The sequence below is a fragment of the Haliotis asinina genome, chromosome 8 (genome assembly GCF_037392515.1).
Source record: "Haliotis asinina isolate JCU_RB_2024 chromosome 8, JCU_Hal_asi_v2, whole genome shotgun sequence".
Lineage (NCBI taxonomy): Eukaryota > Metazoa > Mollusca > Gastropoda > Lepetellida > Haliotidae > Haliotis > Haliotis asinina.
In genome coordinates this window covers 36,783,738-36,804,481 of record NC_090287.1, presented here as the reverse complement: position 1 = coordinate 36,804,481, position 20,744 = coordinate 36,783,738, and the positions used below count along the sequence as shown (strand labels likewise).

At 39.6% G+C, this 20,744-nt stretch overlaps 2 protein-coding genes across 3 annotated transcripts in view; one reads left to right on the top strand and one right to left on the bottom strand.

Moving 5' to 3' along the window:
- Nucleotides 1–5,894, top strand: part of LOC137295432 (uncharacterized) — a 52,069-nt gene extending 46,175 nt beyond the window's left edge. Inside the window, exon 3 of the mRNA XM_067826799.1 lies at nt 427–5,894. Within this exon, the coding sequence (XP_067682900.1) occupies nt 427–890 (464 nt within the window). The 3' untranslated portion in view covers nt 891–5,894. The remainder of the gene's footprint in view (nt 1–426) is intronic.
- A 4,658-nt stretch (nt 5,895–10,552) lies between these two features.
- LOC137295434 (protein stum homolog) overlaps nt 10,553–20,744 on the bottom strand; it is a 90,362-nt gene continuing 80,170 nt past the window's right edge. Inside the window, exons 2-4 of one of the 2 annotated variants that reach the window (XM_067826802.1) lie at nt 19,003–19,176; nt 17,076–17,150; nt 14,602–14,640 (exon numbers count right to left, since the gene is read on the bottom strand). In XM_067826802.1, the coding sequence (XP_067682903.1) occupies nt 17,104–17,150; nt 19,003–19,176 (221 nt within the window). In that variant the 3' untranslated portion in view covers nt 14,602–14,640; nt 17,076–17,103. Of the gene's footprint in view, nt 14,641–17,075; nt 17,151–19,002; nt 19,177–20,744 lie in introns of both variants that reach the window. The other variant, XM_067826801.1, reaches the window with a different exon arrangement.

The following is a 20,744-nucleotide window of genomic DNA, read 5'->3' as shown; positions in this document are numbered from 1 at the left end:
ACATCTACATGTCCTAAGTTGTATTTTGTTCTGTGATTATATCATCTTTACTTCGTTAAATTTATTTTGTTTTCGTTTTTAAAGGATTTTAGGACGTGTGGGGAAAATGTGATATAAGCGAACCTGTTAATGAATTGTGTTTGAGATTATATAGGATAATTGTCTTTGTAAGTCATAGCTCTTTAAGACCGTAATCTGTGAGATATTACTTCTTTTTGGCCACAACAAGAAACATGGCTATTGATGAAGCATGTTCTTCTGGGTATCGAAGTTATGGTTTTGACCTCTAGGCTAAAGTATTTCAGTCACTTTCCACAATGAATGCATTGTTCTTATTTATTAGGGCCAATTTAATTCACTGAGCATGAATATCAATACGTATTAAACAGTTTTCACTGTAACTGACATACGTCTTTATTCTTTCAGAAGAATACGGTAAATCAAAAGAAGTGCAACACACCCATACAATAAAAATTTCTCCAAAGCACGAAAGAAGCTACCAGGAAGCCTCAACAAGCCATGACACCTTGACACACAATAGCAACGGAATCGTGAAACACGAAGACGATATGTATTTAAGTCCCAGCGCAGCCAGCCATCCACAGCCAATGATCACGCTTCAGCAGCCACCTCTTTTGAACCATTCCGTGGAGAGAGTCTCGCCCTCGCGACCATTAATGAACGCCCGAACAAGACACCAAAAAATTCTACAACGTCAGATGTCTGAAAACCAGTTGTCTCCCTTTACTTTGACCAATGAGAAACTGGAGGCTATAGTGATTCATGACATTGTTCCTCGGCCATCTCGGGCCGCTGCTGTTCAGAGGACAGAGACAGTCGAAAGTGTTGAATCAGTTTCTGATTCCGAAGATCCAGCAGGAAAGTCGTGACGAGGAATTGGCGTTGTACACAGACATTATCCATTGTGGTACCTCCCTGCTCACTGTTTGGATGCATGGATATATATGTACATTATTTACATGGCCTTTCACTCTCAACATTACCAGGGATTGGGGTCTGTTTTTTTCACATATTATTCAATTGTATCTTGATATATGCCTATGTTTGTACGATGATATATATAATATTATATTTTCGTTACCCTGAGAAATCCAGATGATGAATGGTAGAGACAAACTGAAGTCATATATGATGGACCGTTTTGGTTCGCTCCTTACATGGCGCGATCGTTGCTTTATCAAAGCAGCCACAGATTAAATGCACGGGAAGAAGAACATTGTTGGAACATTTTATTATTATGACCACGGTGACTGTCTTTTATTAAAAAATGACTGAAATATGTTTTAATGACTGACAAAATAAACAATGGTACAATGCGTTCGCTAAATGGTATTATTCGTCTATCAGCATTGCTTTAACGACATAAGGTTATTAAAAATATATTTCTGGGCTATTATTGAAGTAACTAAAACGCTCACACGCTTCTCACTCTTCACGTGCGCCAAAGGTGCTCGCTCTCTGCTGATGTGTCAAGACATTCTCACTGTGTCGTGAACTCATTACAGCGCTGTCACATTACAATATCTTGTGAATGTATGTTCTATGATTCCCCGCTTCCATTTTATGTGATTCTTTCTCCATTGACAGAGACACTGTTGTGAATACCGGGCGGTGGCTATAGTGTCCGATCGAAGCCCCGTTTGATTCCTCTCATGATACAACGTGTGAAGCCCAGTTCTGTCTTTCCTTGCTGTGATAGTGCTATGATATTGCCAAAGGCGCCGGAAACTCTCACTCATCATATACCCTCAGCCTTGGCATGTCTATGACAGCTATGGAAGATGGACCTCGGGTACGCGGTCAAAATTACCCTGAATCATTCTTCTACCTGCATCTATATAGTTTCGGTACCGATATTGTATTGTAAAAGTATTGATTATCACCTACATCTCATACTTACATGATAAAAAGGATATTATTATGATTGTAGTATTATGTGTCACCTATTTATACTGGATATGCTGTCGTCTTTCATTCACTGTGTCACGGCAGATGTAGCAAACACACGGATTTGACTGTAAAATTGCAAGCGTTATCCATACATTAAATCGCCTTTTCCTCTTTGTTTCATTCTTAGCAACTAACAATTTCGTTTACTCAGCGTATGTACACTCTTTAAAAAGTAGGGAAACTTCATTTTTAAGTTACGATCAAAATATTGGGAGATATATGGGAATCAGTCAGTGCTGATATGATAATGATGACTTTTCGGAGTTAATCATAGCTGTTTGCACAGTGATCGCTCTTGAAATATGATTGGTGTATGAGGTGAAATTTGCATGTATACGATTCCTCCTGAAACAAACACTAACAATAATGTGATGTATGATGACTGCCAAAAGTAGTGGTCTAATGGTGATTTAGGAACCTTCCCATGACATCCCATGCACGTGTAAGAGGCTACTACGTTCTGCACGTGCATCCCATGCGTTGTGTCTACGGGTGGTGATAAAGATAAATGATGGTGCGAACATATCATTGTGCGTACATTCAAACGTTTGTTAACGCTTGTCATATCTATCCAAACTGAAAGCTCAGGCACCCATGCCTTTTGTGAAGAGTATACATTAGCCTTAACCCTGTAGGCGAGCTATAGTGACTGTATCAGTAACAGCGCGGTTTACAAACTTACACCATTGGTGCATGATAAACATACAAACATCTGCACATAATTTCGTATCACTATACTAATATGTACATATATTATCATGAATTACACACAGATGAAAACTACATGCACGAATACGAATGGGGCGTTTACCATAAAGGCAGTTATTTTACCATATATATGAATATATTATGTAAACATACATGAATTAATATCCCTACGTTTCTATCACTCGTAGATCATGAAAACGAGATGTATTCATTTCCTATTTAAAATATAAGGTGTTGAAGCATCAACAGTTATCGGTGTTGAAGAATGCATTTGAGATCCGTTTGCAGTGATCTTTCATGACTTACGTCAGTATTTTAGTAAATATCAGGAGTTATACCAATGATACCAATGTCATGCGTGGTCCATGACTCATACTGACTCTCGCAGCTTAACAAGTACCCGGCTTTAAGATCAGATTTCGGATGTTTTCATATGCCATTAGGCGCCAATAGATGTATCAGTGTAACCCCGTTCATCCGCCATGTTATTTGTAAACGTTTTTCATAAGCGTACCCTAAGTCGGCCCTCGGTGCAGCATAATTACTTGTCTTTGTCTAGGTATATATGTGTGTCACATATTTGTGGTGTGCTTAATCATAATACCAGCGATTATTATTATCATCTAGTCAGATTGGCATGGGTAGTGAATGAGAGTAATCTCCCTTTGTTGCCTTCATTTCCTGATTTGCATAATTATCGATGTCACCATATGAATACAGAAACCTTGTCTTTGAGATGAGGCCGTAGATATTGACCAATGTATTTGTCAATTTCAAGCATTCCTTCTGGTGAAAAAAATACATTTTTTTGCAAAACAGACATATTCGGCATCTAATGCGTGTTATTTTATGCAAATGTGACGTTCTGTAATTAACTATTGTGTAAGTGGGCGACAAAAGCCTCCACAAATTTAGTTCACAACATGTGACATGATTTCATTTAGTTTCCTGAAGGTAAGATTTAGTGTGTGAAACCGAAGCTTTGATTGCAGCAATTACGCTACGTTTTGATGCATAAAGTAAAGGGTGTGGTTGAACCTGAGGTTTTAAAGTTCACGTGATCTAATGATTCCGGGTGTTTTGTCTTTGGAGAGACATTCACAACAGTCATATTTCCAGCATCACTGTAAATATTGGATGCAACACTGCTAGTAACAAGGCGAGTACAATACATCCAAAACCATGAAAGCCTCCTATCTTTATCACTGAGACAGGGAGACTAGGAAGAGTAGTGTTGTTCGCATAATCCAGCTTGACAAACCTTAGTCAAGGATCAACGTCCTGTGAATCAAAAGCGCAAAACCAGTCTGCTTCTTCAGCTCTTCTAATGAAACTTTAGAAACTGAATCCATAAAGTTTTATATATGAGGCTACGTTATTTTTAAACTGAATTTTTCTTGAATTTCAACAGTTTGACTTAAAGGAAGATCTTGTAAAACAACAAGGTTTTGATCATACCAGTTTGAAAAGTGAAATGCTGAAAAGTTTCTGATGGTAAGATGAGGTTGAATCCCTTATGTCTTGTGCACATGTTTTGTCACTCTAAATTTTTGTAATGAGATCTTAGTATGAAACAGATGGGAAGGCTTCCTTCGTGTCTTCTGTTTCTATCTCAGCTGAAGGCAGTTGGCACGTTAATTGGCTGAAGTACTGGTGCAATGTGAGCTCGGACCTTATTATCTTCAGAACAACAGTATAGCGAGTGCCTTGGTGAGATTTAGACCGTTAAATCTGTTGATAAATATAGAAAGCAGAATCGCCATACAAATGTTCGACTCTTACCAAATACAAGTGCATGTTTGTAGAATATTGTTCAACATTAACCTTTTGTCGTGGAATGAAGTCGATCGATATGAATGTTTTTGTCATACTGACATGTTTCTGAGCTGTAACAGGAATGTACGTAAGATGTGATCTGTTTGTTTTGTTTATCTTGTGTTGAGTACAGAGGCATTGTTGTGACAAAAGAGTTGTCTGTCCAGAAAACGCATTGGCAGACATTTGTAACTCCTCGTAACATTCCGACAAGGCAAGCCGGATGGCGACTCGTAGCCCTCTTGAGGCCATGTTAACGCCTGGCCCTTGTCTTAACGCAAACCGGCACGGAGATAACGATACTCAGACAAATCTACACTTTCAAGCATGGCTACTCCTGGAAATTTATAACACAACACGACAGTCACTTTAAGTAAGTTTCTAATTTCTTTAACAAATATAAATAACAATATAATTTGATAACCACGGAAATAATATTGAAAATTGAGAAGCGCTAAAATCTATTTGACACATTTCACATTTTACTAAACGGGATTTGATTTGCTTTGCAATGTTTCTTGGCAATAATGGCGTACTATAGAGGTACGAGTCGTCTTCTTGATCACGGAAAGGGGCGAGTAGTTCCGAATGATTGCCAGCGTAACGTCCCATTTTTAAATATGCAGAAATGTTGGTTGTGAAGAAATAGACAGAGATATTTTTTGTAGGAATGTGACACGTGTTTAAAATATCATTGTTATGTAAAAACAAATAAGGTAATCTGAAAAAACATCAATTTTCGTCGAAGATTCACCGTCGCTGCCTATCTGTTAAAATACATATTCTACCATAAACTTGACGACAGTGAACATGCATTTATATTACATTTTGCAAAGATAACTATTTGTATAAGTGTTTTTGACTTTGTGGCGTCAGTGAAATGATGTATGTATAACCCACTTGTTCTATATGTACATAAATATATATTTTCACTAAGCATTCCTATCATCTGTGAGGTAAAATACTTGTGACTGAATGTATGGGATGTATGTTAATACTTGGACTGTCCGGCATCCTCATCTTTATGGGGGCAATGGGGCAGCCCAGTGGCTAAAGCGTTCGCTCGTCACGCCAAAGACCTGGGTTCGATTCCCGATATGGATACAAAGTATGAAGCCAATTTCTGGTATCCTCTGCCGTGATATTGCTGGAATATTGCTAAAGCGGCGTAAAACTAGACTCACTCACTGATCCTTACTCGTGGATAAACTGTCATATATGTGGAACAACGGCTTCAACCCTTTATAATAAAGAAAACATAATGCCACGCGTTATTATGAACCATGCGAATCCTACCATGTGAGTTCGGAGCTCTGTCTCTCTTTCCAGCCATGGAGAATATCTCTTGTTTCTGGAAAGTACACATTTCAAAATAAACCTTTCCCATGTTCTAGAAATAACGCGTCTTGTGTTCTTTTTTATCTGAAAAAGCAACAGCATTTTAAAGTTGTTGACTCAAGATGGTTAAAACCTGGGTATGACGATGTTATCAAGATTAAATACTGATACATCACGGCGTGTCGGTTTTGTATGGGAGGAAAACCCGGTGTAATGCAAGTAGTTACGTTCTTCTGCTTTGGTGGACATTGCGCTTACAAACCATACAATCATAACATATGATTCGAACCCACGATCACGTTATTTTGAGAAGCTAATCGACGTCGTATGAGCGTTTGTACTTTCAGTTCCGTAACTTTGTTGATGGATTCTATCAAAAAGTACACGTCTTTAACTTTGCGTGTAGGATGAGGAAATACGGTGGATGTTTATCGGGGTGATGGTGGATTCGAACCCACTGGATCCTGAATCTCCACAAGGATGGCCACAAGGAACAATGACGACTGAGACACCACTGAGACACCACCATAAAGGTACATGAATATATTTGAAATGCATATAACGTCAGTTTGCTCCCGTAGCTGTTTGACGCAGACCTTGACCTTTCCAGTACATGACATTGCCAAATCGAGAATGCGCAAGAAGACACATTGAAAACTCAGAAATTTATTCCCCTTGACCTCTGACCTCTGTTCCATATTGGATCTGACGTGTGACGAGTGAGTATGGTTTTACCCCGCAACATTCCAGTAATATCACGGCGATGGACAACAGAGATAGACTTCAAACATTATGCCCATGAGAGCAATCGAACCCGGAACTTCGGCATAACTAGGCCACCCCACCACCCCAATACTGGAACATACAGGCTGCTTCATTAGCAAGGTATATAAATCCCACCTTGATTCTGAACGTGTCTTTTCTTTAATAATGATAAATAAATAACGTTCATGTCCGTACTTCTGTCAACAATAAATCTGTTTCTGTGAAAGATTATGGTACAGTGGAAATTTTCGCACTAGTTGTCGTTGCCTTTACAACACCTTTAAGGTTGAAAAATCTACAATACCTGATAACCATCTGTGCCGTTATCTTATAACCATAAGATATATAAGGAACCTACTTTGGCTTTCATCAGATATGATTGATATTTTTTAACTGGTTAATCTTCAACTTTTTCCCTCTGAATATTTCTTTCGATTACAATCTTCAAACAGATTCTCAAGCAACGTCCTTCCGTCCTGTATGAATAATTTACTGTACATGATTTTTTATCTTGAAATGTGATGCTCCAAAGTTCATTGTCTCAGTATATTAGGGCGACCGCTGCATGCTGTGAGTAGAGGGCAGCGCGAGAACATTTGCCGGGAAGCCAGTTTTTCAACCGTAGGTACTGACTTCAAATCCCACATCTCACATACGGACGAAAAGAATATTACCATTCACCATGACCTTTTACTTTTTATTAAAAAAAATGGACAGCGCTAAAGAAAGACGAACGGTCGTCGACAGATTTGGTTCCCCTTGACAACGAAGCGAAACGAAGAACTGATCCAGTTTTTCACATTGTGAGGCTAAACATTACCTGTTAATAATTTGCTATAATTACCATTAATATGAGTAATGTTTAAAGTAATTGATACTTTACTGACTGACTGTAAAATACGTGAAACAAGAATGTCTTTCTTCAGACACCTATGATGAATTATTCCAGTGCATCTGTCAGGACTGAACACAGTTGAAATTGGATTCCAGTGAGTGAGTTTAGTTTTACGACGCACTCAGAAATATTCCAACTGTATATCGGCGGTCTGTAAATAATCAAATCTGAACGAGACAATCCGGTGATCAACAGCATGAGCATCCATCTGCGCAAGTGGGAATCGATAACATGTGTCAACCAAGTCATCGAGCCCGAGCTTGCCTTTTACGACAAGCATAGTCGCCTTTTATGGCAAGCATGGGTTTGTTGAAGGCCTATTCTACGCAGGACCTTCATGGGTCCCCAGGTGTGATGAACTACCTCACTCTCTCAGTCTCAAATGAACAATGGAGAACTATGCACATTTTAAAACCCTTCGCACACATTAAGAGTTGATGGGATGCCTGGAACCTAGAGGCCAACAGGAGTTAACCCCCGTTGTCTCTCCGCAGTCATCCCCTCGCCAGTCCGAAGAATGCCGGTAATTGTGTGTGAATTGGTGCGGCTCTACCACAATTCACACACCGGGTGAGCACCAGGGGCGACTTTTGAGGAAGAAACAACTAATCCGATAGCGACAGTCCATTGAAACATAATATTGCGACCAACCATTGCAATACTGCTGCAATTTCTTTTCATCGTTACCGTCCAAGTAAACATCGAAAGTTCTTAGTTCATTATAACGGAATCGAACCACTGATTATGCAGAGCGGTCCCATTTCGAACATCTGTCATGTTTGTATTGTCTCACAAAATGGAATTCTAACGTGGATCTTGCCTTTGAAGGGATAATTTGTGCAAAACCCCTCGGAGTTAACCTGCATATTTAGCTTAATGACAAGCATCGTATTATCACTGACATTATTGTAGTTCATCTGTGGCTGCCTCCCCAACAACTTGTTATACTCTGCTCCTCCTCCTCTTAATAAATTCAAAGCGAAAAGGTTTTCGTCGCTGTAACTCAAGAGAACATACGACTAATCTTTTTCAAAACTCACCCATCACACGTGAAATGCGTAAGCTTGATGTGAGTGAATAGGTGGGTGGGTGAGTGAGTGAGTGAGTGAGTGAGTGAGTGAGTGAGTGAGTGAGTGAGTGAGTGAGTGAGTGAGTGAGTGAATGAGTGGGGTCTCTCAGAGCTTTAAGCAGTTGTGTCTGCGCTGCGTGGTGTGGTCGGCATGACTTAGAGTATACCAGAAACCATAACAGACGATAAGCATGGATTCAATAATTCAGTTGGATCGGTCTACCTTGGAAGGAATGGTCAGGAGTTACCGGCTCCTTCTAAGACTTGCATGCTATCAAAGTACCCATCACTTGAGTGTAGGGGGTCTTGAGTTCCAAGGACGGTGGGGTAGCCTTCTGGTTTTCGCATTTGATCCTCCCGCAGAAGTTTTCGATACCCCCCATGGGTAAAACGTACACAGCCCATTTCTGGTGTCCGCCACCATGATATTGCTGGAATATTGCTAACAGGGGCGTAAAACTAAACTCACTCACTCTTGAATGCAAAACTAGGCATTCCACGCTGGTTTGTTTTCGAATCACGAACTCCTAGTGTTATCACTGTTTGAATTACTTGGGCATAGGTTCTTAAATGCTGCACCGTCTAGTGCTACTGGTATTACCCGAGTGTAGTCTTAAATCTCACTGGAATTACTGTTGTCATTTGGTGAGTCCAGGCTTCTTGAATCATGTTATAACAGTAGGCATGCATTTAATCTCTTGAAACACACACACCAAGTTTCATAACCTAGGTATTGTTTACTGAATAATGAACACCTACACCCACCCTTCAAGTTTCATAACCTAGGTATTGTTTACTGAATAATGAACACCTACACCCACCCTTCAAGTTTCATAACCTAGGTATTGTTTACTGAATAATGAACACCTACACACACACACACACACACACACACACACACACACACACACACACACACACACACACACACACCAAGTTTCATAAGCTAGGTATTGTTTACTGAATAATGAACACCTACACACACACACACACACACACACACACACACACACACACACACACACCAAGTTTCATAAGCTAGGTATTGTTTACTGAATAATGAACAGTACTGTTGTCATTTAGTGAGTCCAGGCTTCTTGAATCATGTTATAACCGTAGGCATGAATTTAATCTCTTGAGACACACCCACCAAGTTTCATAACCTAGGTATTGTTTACTGAATAATGAACACCTACACCCACCCTTCAAGTTTCATAACCTAGGTATTGTTTACTGAATAATGAACACCCACACACACACCAAGTTTCATAACCTAGGTATTGTTTACTGAATAATGAACAGTACTGTTGTCATTTAGTGAGTCCGGGCTTCTTGAATCATGTTATAACCGTAGGCATGAATTTAATCTCTTGAGACACACCCACCAAGTTCCATAACCTAGGTATTTTTTACTGAATAATGAACACCTACTTTCGTCAATGTAGGCATTACCTGCACGTGGGTTTTGTAATCAAGAACTCATGGTTTCACCATTGGCATTACGTATGTGTGGGCTTTGTAACCAAGGGTATGTGGTTTCATCAATGTAGGCATTATCTATGTATGGGAGTTGTAATCAAGAATATGTGGTTTCATCAATGTAGGCATTACCTATAATTATGTGGATTTAGTCATTAAGAATACGTGGCTAGTGGATTTCTTAATCAAGAGCACCTAGTTTTATGACTGTAGGCATTGCGAGTAAGTGGGTTCTTTTATCAGGAACAAGCTGTGTGATTATTGTAGGTATTAAGTGTATATTGGTTTCCTCATCACTGACACCTGGTTGCATCACTGAAGGTATTGACTTCGTATATCTAGAACACCTGGTTTCATCAATGTAAGCAGCACGTGTACGTGGGGTCTTCAGTAACATACGTGTGACAACGCTGTAGACACGAATCTATCTCCAATCGTTCTGGACCATTGTTTAACATACAGAAATTATAAACAACCAAAATACATTGACAAAACAAACACCCAACATAAACTAGTTTTGAAGCTTTTATTCTCTGAAATACTCCGCCACTCGTCACGATCACGTAATATGTAAAAAACGAATCTGACAAAAACGTAAAAAAAGTCGTCAACGTCGAAACAAAATACATTTGACAGTACATCTGAATGACAGTTGTAGATGTGATGCTAAATACAAACCTGCTGGTCGATAAATAATTAGATAATGTTAGACATACACGATATTGCCCATACGTGCAAAAATAAAAAATATTGTCACATAAGATATTTACCTATTTGTGGTGGAGGTTACACAACCCGAGATATGCAAATGCCATCAAACAAAAATAACAAAATGAAAGGTATCACATATGACCAATTAATAACATTTCATTAACTTACTAACATACCATTAAGTCTTAACTTATGAAACATGAATGACGCAAACGTACTATTACTTTCAACGACTGAATTATAAACCAGCACTAGGTTCAGTTATTCAAGCAAAGGTATTGTACGTTACCATTACAGATCAAGCAATAGAATCACAAATCACTATTGCCTTTCACTGATCAAGCAATACAATCACAAATCACTATTGCCTTTCACTAATCAAGCAATACAATTACACATTACAATGCCTTTATTTGACCGACATTACAAGCAAACATTAGTAGCATTATTCAAGTACAAATATAAGATGCAATGAATTAACGTGTGCGTTTTTCGCATTACAAAAGTGCCATTAGATTAGGTTTATCTTACAAGCTTAACGAGACTAATTCATCATTAGCCTATCAACGGGACTGTGGATTAACAATTCAGCGTTCGGTCAGTAACACGGATTATATACTAAACAGCAAAAGAAACGTATCTGGCTTTTTGTCAAGTTTTTATATAGACCTAACATAAACGCTTTTATAAGATTTTTTGGGTTAAATTTGCGTTTCTTTTGCTTTTCAGTATATTACATTGATATAGTCATGCCAGTAAAGCTGATTATGTTAGATAGATGGAGCCATGTTTTAGTAATCCGAGCTTGGATTATGGTGTATTTGTGTTTTACATGGTTCCTGTAATAAGGTTCCAGTGTTTTGGTACATCAAGACCTGTGCATGCATCCAATCAATGTTTTATATTGTATTTTATTTTTTAAAAAACATATTATAATATGCAAGGATATGCTACTGTAAGTAATCCCTTCCTGCGGATCTTCAGGCTGTCTGTATGTACACACATCAAATAAACAATATACAGAATGCAATATACAAAATGCATTGTACTGTTATGAAATACATTCAATATATACAAACAGTTGTGCTATAAACGGGTACAGGGCGATGGTAATGACTGATGGTGAACTGGAGTAAACAGCGATAGATAAAATACACTTGGTAATCACAGGCGGTATGAGACTACCATGTGCCCCGCAAATGCATATCAGACTGGGGGCGGTGGAGTGGCCTAGTGGTTAAAGCGTTCGCTCGTCACGCCGAAGACCCGGGTTCGATCCCCCTTACATCTTACACTGTGTGAGGCCCATTTTCTTGTGTCCCGAGCCGTGATATAGCTGGAATATTGCTAACAGCGGCGTAAAACCAAACTCACTCACTCATATCAGACTGTCACTTATGATTCATGCCTTGTATATAAGACTTTGGACAAGATTCAAGATTACCCAATTAATGCAAGGCCACCATAAGGTGATTGTTTCCATAGCTTTCATCTGGAGTGAGGGGGGCAAAGGGGTAGCCTAATGGGTGAAGCGTTCGCTCGTCGTGCGAAGATATGGGTTCGATTCCCGATATGAGTTCACTCTGTGAAGTCCGCCGTGATATTGCTGGATTATTCCTAAAGCGGCGTAAAAGCATACTCACTATTGAGTGAGCGAACTAAAAACTGAGCATCATCAGTGAGTTTTTGTGGTAGTTAATGGTTTGAAGCTGACAAATGTAATGTATGCTAGGATATGCAAATTCACAGACCTGTATTTCATTACCTTCATAATATCATTTATGAAGTCTCCTAATGAAGGTCATTAAGGGACTTAAAAAAGTCATTAAGAGAATTAAAAACGGAAAAAGCCAAGAATACGAACTACGAACGAAGAACGTGAAGCAGCCTGGTTCCCGGGGTCTGTTGTCCCTGCGCTAACGGTTAGGCATAGTGCGCAACAGTCCCCGGGAACCAGGCTGAACCTGCAATGCCAGCGATTTGACGATGATCTATCAAAGGGAAATAACTCTTGACGTCGTATTGCACGTATTCCTGACACATGAAGTACGTGGAGGTACCGATTTCTGTGATGTACTATACTGTATGAGTGTACTATTCCGCTTTACCAAGGGACTGAAGCTGTAATTAAAGTTATGCAACCGCGGACAAAGGATTCGAACCAGCCTAGTAGCATTCTCCCAATGGAGTGGAGAATGACAATGAATGCTCACTGATTGCGGTAAGAATGTTTCGGCAAGATGAATGCTGAAATAAACCGACTATTTTTAATGGTCTCGTTATTGTCGATTCCGCTTGTGATATTAATAAAAACATATAATCAAGATATTCTTATTCAGTGTGATAACAACATCATCATCGCGGATAATTACCATTACCATCGTTATCATCACATCAATATCATCACTATTCTTTGAATATTATCATTATCATCTTATCATTATCATCGCTTTATTATCTGAATGATATAATCATCACATCATGATCAACATCATTATCATCTGATGGGTATTATCACTGACATAAGAATTCATTCATATTTTTATGATTTGAAACAGACAGGATTGTTTTGCAGAGGCCTGTCTTATGATTAACATTGAAACACTAATACTGGAAAATACTGAAGGAAAAGCTATCAAATAAATAAATAAATAAATAAAAAAAAATAAAAGAAGAAGAAAGAAAGAAAAAGAAAAAAAAAGACATTAACCCTATAAAGCTCTACATCAGACACATTTCAGATCATTTTGGACAAACAAAGGATAACCACCCACTGTGCCACTTGCGGCTGGTGTGCGTTTGCGGCTGGTGTGCGTGTCAAGGTCAACGTGACAGGGCCCAGACCTACGGTGAACACTTCGTCTGGAAGTTATTATGAAAAGACCACAAAGTGAAGGCTGCCAGTGTTGATGACTACAGCAGAATATCCTTGAAGCTAAAAAAATATGTATTTGTCGAATTTTAAACGTGGGTGAGTATGTTAAACTCGGACGAAAGGCGGACTCAGTATAGTGGCACATTTCCAGTATATACACTAATACAGAGATGTTACAGAAAATACGATTATGGCGACACTGAATCTGTTCGACAGTAGGTATAGCACAACCTTTAATTTGTGCGTGTTTATCTTAACTTCTACCGAGCAGTGTAGTATTTACACGAAACGATGAAGTTAGATCTAAATATACATCACCTTCCTCTCTCTAAGGAAAATGACCCTGACATTTACATAAATTTTAGGTTAATCAAACGAAGTTATTTTGTTCAAGTCATAGAAATATTTTAGAGAGGAATATTGATTCAATCTCAAGCATCAAAATTTACAGTCGTATATTGAGGACGAAACGAAATATGAACTAATAAGCATATGAATGGCGCATCGGAACGGGTCTCAAAATAGAACAAATATGTTACCGTTCATCTGACATGAGAACATTAAACATGAATATAAACCACTCTGGCGGAGATTCACACAGAACATGATCAAAATGAATGTCACATCGTTTGAAAATGTACAAAAATTACATGGACATACAGTTCGCAAAAATCGGAAATGCCCGAGTTCTACCGAGTTGCAGATCACGTGACACGATGCACTCAACACAGGACACCACACATGCCAGCGACAGACGTTTCTGTAGACGATAACTAAAACCTTCATCCAGAGAGTAACTGAGGGGCTTGTATCCACGCATTCCTGAGTGTAATCTTAGATATTTCCCTCTTTCTCAGCTCTGGTTGGCGCTTCTTGACGGCTTGGCATAACTAGATGGCACTCGCGTACCACCGACGATAGGTCAATGTGTTTGAAGGTCTCAAAGGGCAGATCACTCTACACTGCTTTGCCTTCTGACATAGTAAGGTATCCTTTGGGATTCGCCCGATGCCACTGGAAACGGAAGTGTTAAAATTCAGTGAAAAAATATAGAACTGATCTGTACATGCATATTTGAAAATGTTACGAAACATTAAATCTGACAGACTAAAAAATTATAGGACGGCACAGATTACAGTGCTAAAGCAAACATGCTAAAGGATTATTATTTTTTCTGAAACAATAGCCTGTTTAAAATATTCTAGAGGGTAGATAAATAAAATTTTCGACAAGGTTAACGGTGTAGGTTAAAAATGCATGTCTTTAGTAACACTTCACACCACTCCACACTGTTGTTACCAGTTTTAGCAAACGGCAAAACAACGCGTCGTTAAAAATATATGTATTCCTCCTACCAGTGCAAACATACATGCAATTATTTGTTGAATATAGAGTTGTGGGGTTATTAAAATTCCCTCGTGGAGAAGCAGATAAAGTGAGTTTAGTTATTACGCCCCTGTTGTTTCCAGCAATATCAAGGAGGGGAACACCAGAAATGGCGGGGAACACCACTACTACCAATGCTGCTGCTGCTGCTACTACTACTACTACTACTACTACTACTACTACTACTACTACTGCTGCTGCTGCTGCTGCTGCTGCTACTACTACTACTACTACTGCTGCTGCTACTACTACTACTGCTACTGCTACCACTACGTCCACTATTGCCACTACTTTTTCTACTACTGCTACTGCTACTACGGCTACAACGTCTACTACTACAACGTCTACTACTATTGCTACTACGGCTACTACTACTACTACATCTACTACTACTACTACGTCTACTACTTCTGTTACTAATGATGCTCATAATAATAATGATAATAACAATGACTATTACCCACGACTGTGACTTAATTCGGTTAATGGCAACACTGATGTTTTCGAATATTTATGAGGCTAACAAAATGTAGAATGTTTACGTTAACCTGATAAATATCCCATGTTCTATACACTGTCATCACTCTAACCCGGAGGAGATCCAGTCGATAGTTTTATGCTTGGCAGGCATTACGTGCCGATTTCCACGAACGTTACCGGAAAAAAATGCATTGCGGCTTATCTGAAGGATTTAATATAATCTCGATGGGGATGTTAGATTTCGGCTGTGTTTTATGTTGCGGACACAGAGGGTAAGCCAGGTCTAGATAGACTGGTGAACGTGGGGTAACATCTGTCATGTTGAAGGTGCCGACAATGGTTGGTTGGTTGTTGTTTAACGTCGCATTCAGCAGTATTCCAGCTATATGGCGGTGGTATGTCAGGAATGAAGACTGGACCAGATAGTCCAGTGATCAACAGCATCAGCATCAGCATCGATTTACGTAAGTGGAATACGATTGCATGTGTCAACCATGTTAGCGAACCCGACCCCCAGATCCCGTTGGTCGCCTCTTACGACCGATTTGGGTTACTGAAGATCAATCCTCTTCCGCATCTTCGCGGATATACTCATTCAGAAGTACTCGTGTATGAGTAGAGATAGCCACACATATCTTCTAAGCCCAGAGTGATTGAGTGAGTTTTACGCCGTTTTTAGCCATATTCCAGCAATATCACACCGGTGAACAGTAAGAATATTGCCTTCACACAATGTACCCAAGTGGGGAATCGAACCCAGGTTCATTGCGTCACGAATGATGCTTAAATTCATGCCGTGTGTTTCCAATAATGTCTAACTATGAAGCCGCTTGAGAAAAGGACTGGCTTCCACTATATCAATCATAGAGCACATGCCTTTGGTTTGACGAAGCATGATAAACATGGGCAGGCATAAGTGGCACTGCTGTGCAATGTTGTTTTACCCAAAGTAACGCTCATATCCAAGTTAATCCTGAATATGTTTCTCTTGGAAGCCTGAACCCCAACACACGTGTTCGCAAATGTCATTTAAGAGCCCGAATCTCGGTTAAACTTGATTTTGTTTGACCTGATGTGCCAGCAGCACATAAGTGCTCGAAAGATTCGCTTCCAGCTATCCGTAGAAATTAAAAAGGCACACGTGTGCCACATGCAATGTGTGAAGTCCATTTCTGGTGTCCCCCGCCGTGGCATTGCTGGAATATTGCTAAAAGCGGCGCAAAACTAAACTCACTCACTCACTCACTCACTCTTCACACAAAGAAAATTACACTCGAGAAAAAGTGAGTTAAAGTACTACTGACATACTGACGTTTAATTCAATTCAAAGATGTTGAATCATCAAATAGTTTCCCCCTACCTTGTAAAGAAGTACAGAAACTCAAACAAGCTCTTTCTTTTAACGCAAAGTGTAAGAATGAAACGAATGCCAATCTTGTTAAGCCACACGTGTTGTTCTGTCAAGAGAAGATGTAGAGGAAGAAGCCCAGTCTGCCCAGCAGGGAGCTGGAGAGGGTCGGTTACAGATCACTGAAGAGTTCGTTAGTCAGGACATGCTTGGTCTTAAAGGGGCATACACCTACGCATTTCCGCAACATATTGCACGTTGCTTTAAACCATAGTGGTTTCTCCTCCGCCTGTCTCTTTAGAATCATCTTCTGAGCAAAGAAAGCAAAATCAAGTTGATTGGAAAATTGACTTGGGTATGATAAAATATCCCTGTCTATATGGGTCAAGTCGATACAAGAGACTGTCGAGGACTTCCAGTTAACATGATTTCACGGATAAAAGAAATACACCACATCTGTTGGATTTTCTATATACGTGACTTGTTGACACGATTTTATTTTGTTTGATAAAAACATATATTTCCAACATGAATTTTATATAAAAAAAAGCTATTAGAAATGCATGACTTTGTATATTTTTCCCCACTTAATACGTCCTACGATATAAGTCACTAGGTCACTAGGTCACCAGGTCACTACATAACTAAACATTTCAAAATGCAATCTAACTGGAGATGGTATTGACGTGACGACTGAAAATTATTAAACATTCATAATAATTCAAAATGCAAATATCTCTGAAATATACCGGGTGAAAAAACTGAGGTATCATATGAAAGGACTAGTGTTCCTTTATTTTTTCCATAGCATGTGAAGAAATCCTTGACAAAAATAAAGGAACACTTGTCCTTTCATGTGTTTTTTCCCTCAGTATATATAATGCTATCCAAGGATCCGTTTAACAAAGCGATCGTCGCGCTTCGTCAGTCGCAAGTCTATGTTAAAGTATGAGAGTTACGATCACCCTAACGGTATGATCGCTTGGTTAAACGAGGCCCGTGGCATCGAGGGTTGTCGATAAGAAATTTCTGCATGATGTTAACTTTCAGTAAACATCATTTCTAAAGACCACGCACATAACGAAGTGACTGGTATAACGAACTGTTTTTGTGTCCCAGCCACACGTTGTATGATTACAAGTCGAAATAGGCAGAAGAAAAAACTGTGCTAATAACGGACATAGTAGTCCTGTCGAGTTCGTTATTGAGGTAGTCCATTGCAGAAATCTTCTCCATAATCTGTTGAGTGTTGTTTTGTGGCTGTTGGGATTCGAACCCGTGAATTCGGCCTTACGCACGAACGCTTTTAACCACGAGGCTACCGCACTGCTGATCGAAAGTTGGTTGGGAACAAGTGTCATGACTCTTTCAGCAATATTTCAGCAATATGGAGAGCTGGGGTGGGGTTTGATTGATTGGACATCTTGGGGCTTCAGCTGCACGGACCAATTTATGAACCACACACTCCTTTTCGGAATTTTTTGCAAAATCAAAGTTCAAACAAGGTAAATGAAGACACATTAAGCTGTCATCATCATAGACACAATGATATGTTAAATAAAGTTGACGTTAATACAGTATAACTGGTTATTTATGGCACAAGGACGCAATTGCCTTGAAAAGAACACTTAAATTGATATTATATAACAATTGCATATTTTGTACAGAGACGCATAGCGGATAATTAATATGCACGTTTAACTGTATAATCGACTAACATTGCATAGGAAATCAGATAAAAAACTAAAAACTAAAACTAAAACCTGTTCTACCTAAACATTTTTTTTAAAAAGTGATAAGAAACAAGAAATGCATTTTATATGGCCTTACTCTTATTGATGATTGGTTGGTTGGTTGTTTAACATCGCACTTACCAATATTCCATGAAAACAGTTTCGGTCTATAAATAATCGAGTCTGGACTAGACAACCCAGTGATCAACAGCATAAGCATCGATCTACGCAAATGGGATACGATTACATGCGTCAACCATGTTAGCAGCCCGACCACCCGATCCCATTTGTCGCCTGTTACGCCAAGCATGGGGTGCTGAAGGCCAATTCTAACGCCCAGATCTTCACTGCTGCTACTATAACGGTCACTACAAATGCATCTGCTGCAGCACAGAAGTGCATGTATATGCAATCAGGATGTCTACATACTTGCGATCTGGACAAAGTTCATCCCCCAGATAATGCTCCACACCCAGCCGACTATGATTATGAAGGATGCCATTTGAAGAAGTGCTGACAAGATGTTTAATCCGAATGCTTTAATTGGCTTGTCTATCCTCGTCTTAGCTCCACATAACACAGAGAAGGCCGAGATGATTGTACCTGGAACATGAGATAACAAATCTAGTGATTAACGAACATACTTGCAGACATGATGAGTGGATATGATGAGATATACCGGAGGCGCCAAACAAAAAATGTCGAACGCATCGTGGGTGTTGGCTTATTGAGACGTATGGTAAACTAATGTAATAGAGGATTGTTGTTGTGTTTGGGAATTCTATACTGGCATGGCAAGGTGTGGGTAATTTGTTTGAGAATAGGTAATAATACTGATAATGATTTAATTGTTGAGTGGTATGTGGTGTGGTGTGCGGTATGGAGGTGCGGTGCGGTGCGGTGCGGTGCGGTGCGGTGCGGTGCGGTGCGGTGCGGTGGAGAGTAGTGGAGTGGAACTGACAGAAGAGGAGAGGAGTGGAATGCTGAGGGGCGACGTGGTGTTACTGAGTTCTTTTTGTTGTGATCTGTTGTGGTTTGTATGTGGGATGAGGTGAGATGTGGGATGTGGCGCAATGCGTTGCGGTGCGTGGCGTCGAGGTGTGTGACGGTGTAAGCGAATTACACTGTGTTGTGGATGTAGGCACAATTTATTAGAATGTAGTGCAGAGTACATTAGTAAGGTGAAACTAGGTTGAAGTGTGTAACCTACATTTACTCTGACACAGAACACAGTGTGCATGAAAAGAAACTGAAAATGTTTCACCTCCTAGCATATCTTTACTATCCTTTCGTTCCGTATTTAATGCAAATGCTCTAAATCCGTGTCCATTCCATTCCTCAAATTGTCCTCATCAAACAACGAGTAATGTCCCTCTCTTTGAGACGGCCCAAGGCCGGAATCAAGCACAAAGCCGGACACTAATCACGCCTCAGCCATGCCAACAAGTGTCGATGACCTTTCCAATACAAGCTATAAATGCCAAATATCTCCGTTAATGGAACCAGAAACCTGACCGATGTAGATGACTCTACTGAAGTCGTCCCCGACCCAAAGGCTCTGGCAGAGATCTCGCGGAGATCTCGCAAATGTGATGAATGCTAATCCATGGAGCTTTCAAACAGCGAACAAGGTCGGGATTGCAAATACGACTTCTTACTTCCGGCGAAGAATATATGTTCGTTTGAGCATGCGCAGAATCAAGTGATACTCGGAAACATAACACAATGTGACGTCTCAGCAAGGGCATTAGCGTTAGGAAGACTTAGTTCAGTCCGATGGCTGCCATGCACGCGAGGTTTGTAGGGGCGGATGAAAAGGTTTTCATTGCAATTCAGTGACTGTATGATGAACGGTCCTCGTCTAAAACAAATGTCCTTCGAGACATTTAACACAAAATGGTTTAATGATTACAACCTCAAAAAGGATTGACAGTTGGGGATGTCTTCAGTCAATAGACACGCATATTTTCGAAAGTGTTTGTTGCTCTTTGAAATTGACTCATCACAACTTCAGTAATCTCCCGTGTAATGTTGAGAAAATCTGCAAATTATGTCAAAATAATGTACTTAAATAAAAACAAAACTTGATATTGACAAATACCTCTGAATTTAAATTAGATTTCATGATTTTACCATACAAAATAATAATAACAATCTGACAGGTCACAAAC